Source organism: Anolis sagrei, chromosome 3, assembly GCF_037176765.1.
Source record: "Anolis sagrei isolate rAnoSag1 chromosome 3, rAnoSag1.mat, whole genome shotgun sequence".
NCBI classification, from domain to species: domain Eukaryota; kingdom Metazoa; phylum Chordata; class Lepidosauria; order Squamata; family Dactyloidae; genus Anolis; species Anolis sagrei.
Window position 1 is genome coordinate 129,756,776 of NC_090023.1, and position 12,046 is coordinate 129,768,821.

At 37.5% G+C, this 12,046-nt stretch overlaps 1 protein-coding gene across 2 annotated transcripts in view; it reads right to left on the reverse strand.

Annotated features, from left to right (window-relative positions):
* Positions 1-11,921, reverse strand: part of PIBF1 (progesterone immunomodulatory binding factor 1) — a 109,206-nt gene extending 97,285 nt beyond the window's left edge. The window contains exons 1-5 of one of the 2 annotated variants that reach the window (XM_060769414.2): positions 11,771-11,921; positions 9,440-9,716; positions 7,883-7,983; positions 5,699-5,897; positions 3,230-3,349 (exon numbers count right to left, since the gene is read on the reverse strand). In XM_060769414.2, the coding sequence (XP_060625397.2) occupies positions 3,230-3,349; positions 5,699-5,897; positions 7,883-7,983; positions 9,440-9,691 (672 nt within the window). In that variant the 5' untranslated portion in view covers positions 9,692-9,716; positions 11,771-11,921. Of the gene's footprint in view, positions 1-3,229; positions 3,350-5,698; positions 5,898-7,882; positions 7,984-9,439; positions 9,736-11,770 lie in introns of both variants that reach the window. The other variant, XM_060769413.2, reaches the window with a different exon arrangement.
* Positions 11,922-12,046: the final 125 nt, after the last annotated feature.

Genomic DNA, 12,046 nt, shown 5'->3' on the forward strand with positions numbered 1-12,046 from the left:
CTAAAGGGGGTGTTACAAAAATAAACCCTAATTTGTATTAGAAAATATAAGAATTTTCTTTTTCAGGAGATAGACAGAACTCAAGATGTTCAATGAGCAGCAGAGATAGCTAAATTTTAGATTTGACACTTGCACAAGCTTTGTTCAAGAAATAGAAAGTAGGGAATCTAAGAAAAGCTATTCAGTTTTGGAACAACAAAATACATGTAGGAAAGTAAACAACTTTCACAGTGAATGAAATGAAGAGCAACTTCATTAGTATTCTTGATGGCACTACTTAACATCTGAAACTTTTGCCAGAAACATACCGAAACATTTTCTGCATTTTATGGACTAAAGGCAGGTTCAGCACCCTCTATTTTCCTCCAAATATGTCTTCAGCTATGATTATTTTATCCCTAAATATCAAGCATAGATTCTAGATGCGAGCAGACACAATTCTGCCATTTCTCAATAAACACTGACACCAAGTGGTAAGAAAAAGCAAATGTTCACATTTAGACATTTCTGCAACCAAGTCTAAAGGCATTTCATTTACAAAACACTTCCTGTAGATGTAGATCTGATGGCTAAAACATATTCTCAGTATTATTGGGTGTACACACACTAAGCAGTACCCTGGCACACAGAAATCTGCATTCTTTATTGTGCTTTAAGATAAGGCTATCATCACACATGATTCAAATACAGCTCTTGATATAAGGCTAAAATAAAGGGGTGTCGAATTGTTGCAATGCTCATGAAATCAGGAGGCATTGGTTGTGATATGAAAGGGACTTGAGTGGCCTGAAACTTAACCAGATGTCCTACTCCCATCCTATTGTTACGTTTGTTTTTTAAATGTTTTCCCTGGTTTTGGGAGGAGGGGAAGCCCATCATGACTTCGCAATGAAGTATGGGTTTGTTTCTTTCCATGGAGATACACACACACACACTCATATGAGGAGGATGTTTTAAAAGGAGAAGATGTTCTATGAAATCATCAACAGTAGCAAAATAATTTGGATTACAACTGGAAAAAAAACTCTGATGTGAAGCCATCAACATTAGGAAAGGGATATAAACTGTTACAGAAAATATGTGTTCTTTGCAGGAATCCTTAATGACACCATGAAGTAATTTTATATTTCCGTATCAAAATAGTCCTTTCTAAAGAAAATATCCCCCAAATTAATGTCTGTTCTTTATGCCTACTACTCTAAAAATAACCGACACATTCACTTAGTTGTTGCAGAGTTCCTTGCAAGAAACTCTCCCATACTTGGTTCACTGTCTCTTGATCTTTTTATTCACTGTCCTACTGCAGAGTACCAGAATGGAAAAATGCAACAGGTATTTGGACCATTTTTGTCATATTTCTTTTGGTGCATTTTAAATTTAAATTATCAGTATATGGCAGGTTCCTGTAAATGATAACTACCTACAGGTCTCAAGGAGATAATGTTATAAAAGGTCTAACTTGTAGGTCTAGTTGTATGTGACTTATAGTTCTGAAATATCTCATCTAGTAGCAGGAAGGTAAGCGTCACATTATCTAAATAATACCTGTAATATTATTTTTCTGGTTTATAAACAAGCAATACTTTTCAGGGGAAGTGCAGATCTTTTCATTATTGGAAGAACAAAATAATTCAAGTTATGTTTTTGTGTTTGTGTGTATGTTTGTGTGTATAAACCCAGTCTCTACTTTATGAGAAATAAGTCAGCTGTCTCAAATGCTTATTACAAGATGCACACGAGTTATTTGAAAAAATAATTGATTTATTGCAAAATTTAGTCATCATTCAACATGGGAAACAATTTCTCTAAGAGTAATAGGGTTGGGTAATATCAATTTAAATGTGATGGTAATATAAGACATGCAATAGTTTTATGCATACAACTTTTATTTACATATCATGATAGCAAGTAAGCTGCACAAAAACACCTATTTGCTTGCAGCTAGCAGCAGAGGCACTCATAATGCAGTGGCTTCACTGCTCTGTTCTGCAATACATTCACATCTCCTTCAGGTTCGTGGATAACCTCCTCCTGAAAAACATTTATCGGCCTTTTCTAAGTTTGTAAAAATCATCAACTAAAATGGGCAACTTCCCAGTCAAACTGGTAGTAACATGTTATAGGATAAATCTGGGACATTAAAACAGCAGCTCTATACCTACTTGCATATAAATCCTATTGTTATTCTCAGCTGAGGGAGGACCATTGAATCAAGTGGATTTATCCATATGTTGACTTATTACTCAACAACTCAGGGCCTACACATGGGCTAAATTCCCAGCTTCGCTTTAAAGTATCCTGTACCCATTCAATTCCTGTTAGTACTACATGCATCCATAGTAACCTGAAATCAGTTTGTTATTAGGCCACGCACTTTCTTCACCAGAAGTCAATTTGAAGCAAAAAGATTTTTTTAAAAAAAATACTAAACCTATCAACCAATAGCCTTTTTTGTTTTACTTTAAGCATATAAACTACCTTACACTCTGATTGGATGTTTCCCCCATTCAATCCCACCCCCCTCTTTGTGTCCCAGTGAATAGGTGAGGGAATTTGAAATGTCTCTCGATACAGACAGCCCTGAGGAGGAGAAAGAAAAACAGTATTTCTCTTTCTAGTTTAAATCTTTAATTAAGCCACATTAACTCTGCCGGCAAGAAGAAAGGGGGAACATAGGATTGAGATAGAAAGAGAGCGGGGAGGCTGTCTGCAACTTTTTAAGTTCAGGTATTAAAATGTCAGGGTATTATGATGTTTGAAGGAACAGCACCGTTTCAGAAGCCCTGCAAGCCTTCCACCATTTGAATAAGCAGATTGGATTGAATTTGCAACCCTACAAACATGACAATGGTAATCTACTCAATAATCATTAAAGCAGGGGTCACAGCAGCCAAATTTCCTTTTTGTATGAAGGGACCCAGCTGATGTCCTGGCTACAGCATCCAGATAGCCCACCAGGAAGAAGAGCATCCCCCAGCTATGAATCTGGTTCATCAGAAAAAATATAAGTCCATACAAAACAGGTTGTGATCCCACATCTAGACTCACTTGTTTGCTAGCCCAAATAATGTCTGCCTTTTCTGGATTCAGCATTGATTTGTTCACTGACAACCAATCTCTCAAAACTTGCAAACAGCAATTCAGAATTTCTTTAGCCTCCTAAATGATCAACAGGTTCTTTAAATTCCATTATGAGGGAGCATTTTAAATGAAACATTGACATACAAACCTCTGTCAAACGTTTCAGCTGAGATTTGTAATCATCCAGTTCTTCAAATGCTGCTTCCTTCTTCACCTGAAGTTCATTTAGTTCATTTTTTAAAGGATGTATTGCTTCATAGAATCTAATCTAGAAACCACAAGACAAATACACACAATTATTTTTGGGAAAAGGACGACATTTGAGATCATAACGTTTTGGAAAACCAGAATCTCCAAAACCATTTTGAAGCATGACCTTTTGGAGATTAATCGGCATTTACACCATCTGGAATATCATAACTTTTTGTAAAGTATGACCTTCCTAAGAAGAGCTAAAAACTCATTGAGTGAATCTTCTCTTTCGTGGTATATATGTACTAGTATTCATGCAAGGCAAATTAGGTTTCTCAGTTGTTAGAGTGATATAACTGGTTATCTCTTTGAACTGTTAGGACAAATATTATGCCAATGCACAAAATATATAGCAGATCTTCAGAAATGTTGTATCAGTTGCCAAAAACCATCTACACTCCCATAAAATATATCTGGTTTTAAATCATGCTCTCATGAGACAAAGATAAGTAGTCTTACTGAAAGATAACATAGTTGGTTTATTTACAAACTTCAAGTATTCAGCATACAGGTACATTACTTATCAGTTGAAAGTTTAAACAGTAAGTTATCTAAGGCATTCTGTTGCAGTCTCTTCTCTTTCTAATGCATAACCAGCACAGTACTAAAAACACACATATACACACTGACTTCTAAAATGGAGTCTTAGTCTGAATAGTCCCAGATCAGATCACATGATCTTCAGCGCCTCCCACAAACAAACAATATAGTTAAAGAAAACCGCATACCAAATCATACACATAAACAATCTGAATTATATACATAACAAATAACAAGTATAGGAGGCTTATAGGAGGTTGCTATTTCCAACCGTTATTACAACCCAAAGTAAGTGAATGAATTATAAACATTTCAAATCTTTCTAGCCTTTATCTTATTTTCTTATTATGATTTTGATTGTGAAAACTTTTCAGGCTGGGGCATATCCTTTAAAATTCAGCACAAAGCACTTGAAAATAAGTGATGGGGAATCGGTAGCAGACAGTTTTAACTTTGTCAAGTGTCACATTCTTTTAGGTCCCTTTCACACAGCTCTATAAAATCCACACTGAACTGGATTATATGAGTGTGGACTCAGATAATGAAGTTCAAAGCAGATATTGTGGATTATCTGCCTTGATATTCTGGGTTATTTGGCTACGTGGAAGAGTCCATGGTGGTAATCTCCCAAGGATTTAAGTGCCACCTCTTTTTCTCTATTTTTGCCACCCACTTTTTTCTTTACTGCTATTATAGCAATAATAATAATAATAATAATAATAATAATAATAATAATAATCTTTATTTATACACCATCACCATCTCCCCAAAGGGGACTCGGGGTGGCTAACATGAGGCCAAGCCCAAATTACAACAAAATAAAATAATCAGTTCGAAAATGACATGATAGAGAAATGGAACACAGTGGGCAGGCAAAATGTACTAGAAATAAAATTGATTGAGCTAGGTAGAATATGTTTCTGAGGGAGAATGTGTTTCTGAGGGGGAAACTCAAAAGGGCCGAACAGTGGGGTTAAACCTTTATTGGGGGGGGGGGGGGAGTGCATCATGAGGACGGAGATGTAGTTGGGACAGACTAAAAGTGGAATATATTGCTAGTCCCTTCTCTCTCACTTTCCTCTTTCCTTTCCAGCATATTACCATGGAAGCAACAATTGATTCTAAATAGAGGTGTGAACTGATCATTTTCACAGGGCTTTTGATAACAGGGCAAAAACCATGGGATATCCATTCTGATACTATACAATATAATCCCTGTATCTGTAGATAATACATTCCAAGGCCTCTCCTTGGACACCTGAAACTGTGGATAATAACAAACCCTATGGTTTTACTATAATTGGGCTGGGAGCATATCCTGGAATTGATCTAGAGAGGCCCACAAACACTTCTGAAGGGGGATATATTTGGAACATGATGAGTGAAATGGTGGATATCGAATCTGTGGATAAAGGGGTTCCACTAACCAAGTAATAAATAATTTCATAAAACAAAAATACATAAATCTTACAATACATTAAGATTATCAGATTGATATTTTGCAGGTTAGCTACATACTGGTATAATTTTGAACACACTATTAGGCACAAATTAAACAAGGCTTACTCTGTTATACGATTGCAGACACTTAGGCTAGGATTCAAACATACCCTTTAGTTTGAACCAACTGTTCCATACATCTTATGGCCCCAGAAAACTGAGAAACTTGCTAATGTTGATATATATTTACTACACAGGCAATTTTGCTTCATTGATTCATTTTAATGTCTTACTCCCCACAGTCATAGTGAGCCCTCTAGCTGACAGACTGACACGTGTGATATTTCACTGAACAATTCATTGCATTATGAACTCGTTTACTTACAGATACATATTGAGGAATAGAGAGTTCATCTTCTGGGAGAGATTTTAGTTTTGTATAGTTTTCCTCAGTCATTTCAAGGTCACGCAAACTGCGGCGAATGTCTCCAGACCTCTCTCTTAACTGGTGATTGTTCTTTTCGAGTTGCTTCTGCCGCAATAAGATGGTTTCCATTTCTTGTTTCATTAACTCTTGGTGTTTACTATGTAAATAGTTAAGAACATTTGTGACTTAGAGGAAATTCAGTCTATGAAAGTGTTAACTTTAATTCCTTTGAATTCAGTGTTTTTGATACTGTAACAATGAATCCCTAAAATTAGTACATCTAACAATACTTAAATGTTAGTTTTTCTTCCTTATTATAGTTTATATAACAGGTACAGCATCATTTTATTCTTGAAAAGTTTGCCTGTAAAAGAAAAATAAGTGCCGACATTGGGTTCTAATCAATGCTGGTGCTGATTGAATGGAAGGAATTTCAACTCATACGAAGAGCTTGTTTTTACAGAGTATGTATTTTTGGTCAATGCAGATGCATTTTCTTCATGGACTACTAACATCGGATACGTCCCACAAAAATTAAGTATGTAGTACTTACTTTTTTTTTTACTACATTAGCATCACCCACATTTCAACTTTTCATTTAACCATTCTGTATAATCTAAAATCTAAATTCTAATGTTTGTATCATTTGCCAGTCCAAGAGAAACATTGCTTCATATAGTCTGGTTTCCTTTTCAAGACAATCAAGGTTACTAATACTCCATGTCACCTGAAATCACCCAGACTATTGTACAGTGCAATCCTATGCATACTGACTCTGAAACAATTCTTCCTATTTTATTGGAAGTGTACACATAATTGCAAGCATTTACAGAATTCAGAGAAATGGTTCAGAAAATGCCAATAACCTAGAATTATGTGCACATGTTTTCTTTTCTTTATTGCTACTAAATATTTTTCTTTTCTTGGTTTAAAACAAATAATTGTTTATCTATCTCAGTGATGTTTGAGCATTTAATTTAAAATCATAATAAAAAACTATGATTTGTCTCATATCAGGAAAATGGGGGAGAATGGGAATCCCCAGGTCAGGGATAACCATAGTGGCTTGAGGATCCTATTAGGCTATTTTTGTTTTGTAACTGGATGTAGTTACAAAACTACTCAAGACACACATTAACTGCTAATATATAAGCTTTACTTAACAGTTTATCTATTAGTAAGGAAGCAAAACCAAACTCTAATAGTGTAGAAAAATTTATTGGTGGTAAATGATGCAGCAGAGGGTATACAGCAGAAAAACATTCTAGCCCTTTCAGTGATGGAGTACAGCATCCTTTCACAGCCAGTGGTGGAGCTAGGCCTCTAAAACACTAATTAAACTCAGTCTCTACTGCCAACTAGAGACCCAAGGCAGTGTAGTGGTTTGGGCAATTGGACAATGACTCTGGAGAACAGGTTTCAAATTTCCACTCAGCCATGGAAACCCATCAGGTGACCTTGGACAAATCACACTCTCTCAGCTTCAAAGGAACGCATGAACAAAATGCCTCTGAACAAATCTGACCAAGAGATTCTCACAACAGAGTCACCTTTGGGGTGCTGTAAGTCAGAAGCAATTTGAAAGCACAGAACAACAAATTGCTTCCTGTTACTTCAAGTTCCCATGGCTGTCTGTGGCATCCTGGATTGGGGTGATGGAAGGTGGGCTCCCTAGAGTTATATAGTGCGAAGGTAAACAAAGAAATGCAAAGCACACAGGTGTGATCCATTTCCCCATAGTTATAAAAACTGTGCAAGCAGGTTAGTAAGAGTGGAAAATTCACTGCCCACAATCTGTTCCCAGCTTTCCTCTCTTTCCCTAATTTCAAACCATCAGACTTATGCAACATGGATATAATAAGATCACAAATACAAATGCATGCCTCTGTCCCACTAGAGAGCGGGAAACCTTTGTCCATGGTGACAAGAACTCTTAAACCCATCTACTTGGTGGCAGAGATCCCACTCACTAAACAGATTCATTCACATAAATTAACCATGGTTTGGCATCACATTTGTCACATCTTGAAGATCTAAAATGTAAATATATAGCAATAATACCATTAACAAAACAAAACTTGCAAAAGAGATTGACAGTCAACTATGATTTAAAGAGTATACTCATTCATTTTCTATTCATACCGAGCATCTTCTTGCTGTAATGCCAATTGGTTATCTAGTCGTAAAGATAGTAGCTGCTTCTCATGAAGAGCATCATTAAGTTTCTCTTCCAATTCTTCAATCTAAAGCACATCATTAAATAGTAAGAAAACAGATTATTCTTTAAAGTACATCAAAAATCATTTCGTCGTAAGATTTCAGATTACCATATGTGAAAAATAGGATATTTGCAAGCTTAATTATAATACTAGTTAGTTAGATATCAAGCATCTCCACCTCATCAATTACTTTTTTCAGACTGGACACTGTCCATTCTCGGGTATTTCAAACCATTCACACTAGAGGAGAATTAATGAATAAATGAAATTTACGGATTCTGTACACTCATGTACAAATCTAGACATTTTAGTCAAAATATCAACCCCAAAATTCTGAGTGAGTATTGCACCTTAACTCTTATCAGAAAAGGAACCATCCCCTTCTTTGAATAGAGTGATGAAAGGCGTAAGTTTAGTCATAAGAAAAGTGCCAATTCTCTCTACTTTCCCCACCATAGTGCTGTTTCTGGCTTTATTAAATACCTGGATGGGGAAATGTTGGCAGCAGCCAGAAGGAGCTAGCCTCCTGAGTAAGCTGTAGTGCTTTTCTTCTCCACAGAAGAACCTTTGACTTATCCACAGATCATATCAAAATCCATAATTTTGACCTCAAAACTCACTTTCTACTTATTCATGAAAATAATAATAATCATAATAATTTTACCTCTTACATGCCTCTCCTCATGGCTTGAGACGAGTTACAAAACAATTAAAATATATAAACATATACATAGCTATTGTGGACTTACTAAGTTCTTAATAATTTAATGACATTACTCTAGTTTGAACAAAGAAAGGAACTGAGTTTTCAGTAATCTCATGCATGCAAAATTGCAGTTATTTCAAAATCCTTTTGCAGTTGTTTGTATTCAAAACAGGAAACATTGTGGATATGCTAATAGGGAAGACACTTATGTTGCTACAGTCCTATAATGCATTTCTTTAGATGTTCCACAAAATGAGTTATTATATAGAGTTTCTGTTTACAGAGGAAAAATAAAGTAATAAATAATATGATGGAAAAGAGACAAGGGGAGCCCTGGTGGCGCAGCAGGTTAAACCGCTAAGCTGCTGAACTTGCTGACTGGAAGGTCAGCGGTTCAGATCTGAGGAGCAGGGTGAGCTCCTGCTGTTAGCCCCAGCTTCTGCCAACGTAGCAATTCGAAAACATGCAAATGTGAATAGATCCATAGGTACTGCTTCTGCGGGAAGATAATGGTGCTCCATGAAGTCATGCCGGTCACATGACCTTGGAGGCATTGACTGATAATGCCAGCTCTTCAGCTTAGATATGGAGATGAGCACCTCCCCCCAGAGTGGGACACAACTAGACTTAATGTCAAGGGGAAACCTTTACCTTTTTAAAGAGACAAGAACTTATTTTCCTATATTTAACAATAACTTCTGAATATAGACACCAATATTAACTTTGACACATCTCTAAAATATGTGAACATGCACACACAAAAATAGCTCTTACTTTTGTCAGGTATTCCACCTTCAAGTTGTCTAACATCAAGTTCTTCTGGGAAAGCTCTATTTTCAATAACTGGAGATTATGAAGCAGCTCTTTCCGCTCAATAAGTTGTCTAGTGATTTTGACAGAACGTTCCCGATCTTCCGAGGAAGAAATATCATCTGTAGGTACTGTAGTCTCCAAACTAATATCTTCTGATTCCAAAGAGCTGGAAACATTAACTTTTTTAGACTCCTTGGACCCTTTCCGTGACATTTTCCTGACAACTTGTAAAGATTTCCTGCAAACAATTCAAGAACCTGAGAAGTTTTTTTTAAAAAAAACAAAACATCAAAACAAAATAAAACAGGTGAAGTGCAGAAAAGTGAAGTACAAATAAGAAAAAGGTTCTATATATTTCATTTGCCTTATATAACATCTGAAACATTGCTTGAGCATTTTCCACTTCAATCCCCTTTAAATACTGTGACTGCTGTTAGAGAAAACTACCCTAAAATATAGCAGAGCATACAAAAACAAACAGGATATTTAAACTTGAGCAACAGCTTATTAGCTAGCAGAGCATGAAGTGCTGTTGGTTGCAGCTGTAAAGTATTTAAGAGCAAAGATGCAGAGTCCAATCTTAAAAATCACAAAAGGCTTATTTACAATAATAAACAATAACTGTGTTTCTTAATAGTAAAGAACTGGGTCTGAGCTGCTCTAATACCAATCTCTACTAAGGTTTCAAGAGAGGGGAAAAACACCAATCACTACATCTCTCTCTGACACACACGTAGAGAGAGATCTCAAAGCACACAGTACATACACAGATGTAAGACAACAGAAGGCAAAGTAAAGGCTTGCAGTAGAAAAGTATTCTACACAATCAATCAGAATGAGAGCAGAAACAGAGAGGAGAGGAGAGATAAATTCCCAACTATCATACAGTAGACAAGGGGGGATGGGAAACCCTTAGCCCAGTGGTTCTCAATCTATGGGTCCCCAGATGTTTTGGCCTTCAACTCCCAGAAATCCTAACAGCTGGTAAACTGGCTGGAATTTCTGGGAGTTGTAGGCCAAAACACCTGGGGACCCACAAGTTGAGAACCGCTGCAGGCTATTCTAAACTAACTAACTTGTTCCTCATTGAGGACTTGAAATGGGGTTGAATTCCAATAACTACCTCCTGCAAAATTCTGGGGTTTGTAGTTTTGTATTTTGCCCAAGGCTTCTCTGGATGAGCAGTTTTAAGGCTTCTTCCTAATCGACAAACTCCAGAATTCTGCAGGAGGCAGGCACAGCATTTAAAGTGAACTAAGGTGAAAAAATGCTCCAGTGTGATAAGGCCCTCAGTCAAACACACAAATTTCTGGACTGCAAATTGTATGCCTTGTAAAGATTAAATTCAAGCATTGCAACTAGTGATTCTTATTGCTTAAAAGCAGCTTATTTGTTTGTCGAAAGTGTTTCTTAATAAATGTGTACGTTCCTATCCTGATGTTTGTTCATTTTTAATGCTGTCATTGACTGAGATATATACACACACATACACACACACACACATATATACACTATACACACACACACACATTTAAAGAATTTCTGCAGTTAAATAAACACGCCTTTGGTATCATGTTCATAAATTACCAAACACTGAAAACCCTAGCTTATCTCTCTCCCAACAAGAGAGGCATAAACCCAAGAAAAGAACATGGTTTTGGTTGACCGTGGGCCATTCCAGACAGGCCCTATATCCCAAGATCTGGTCCAAGATTGTCTGCTTTAAACTGGATTATATGAGTCCGCACTGCCAGATAATCTGGGATAAACAGAAAACCTGGTTGCTTCTGGAGTGTGGAGTGTGTGTGGGTGGAGAAGTGTGTGGAGAAGAGCACACCACAAGAACTACTGCAATGCAACCTGAGCCCTGCCACATGCACAATGGACCTTCTTATGGCAACACCAGAGGCACTCCAAGTGGTCAGCTACTGGTCAAAGGATATTTAATCAACTACCAAGTTTGCAAACTTTGTGTTTTGTTTGTTTGTAATGCAATACAACTGTTTGGTTCGCTCCTGACACGACAAATAAATAAACAAACAGAAAACCTGGGATATAGGGCCTGTCTGGAAAGGCCCTGAGAGGAAAACAAGCCAGAGCTTCTGCATCAAATTATGACCTGTGCCAAATATGTAATGAAAAGGGCCAGATGGTGAAGCTGGCCTCAAACCACCAAGAGGCAGTAGAAAAAGAGGAAGGCTGAGAATGGGGCCAACCAAGGTTTGTAAGACCTAAACAGAAATTGCGGGGTGCCTCTCATCTGCAAGGTCGCCTGTGTCGAAGCCCACTTACCCGCGCCCAGCATAGGAGTGCCTCGCCTCTCACTTCAGGGTCTGCCGAACAGCCCTCTGCGCATGCTCCACGGAACCGTCGCCGTGGCAACCGAACGAACGCCGCTGAGAGTGCTGCGAACCCTTCCTTATTCTCCCGCCCTTTCGCACGGCATGCCGGGATGCGCGCTTCACCCTAGAGATAGAGAGCGAGGGGACAGAAGAACATCACTTATGGAAGGGCGAGAAGACGAGGCCCGGTGCCTGAACAACCAAGGAATCTAACTTCCTATAGAGA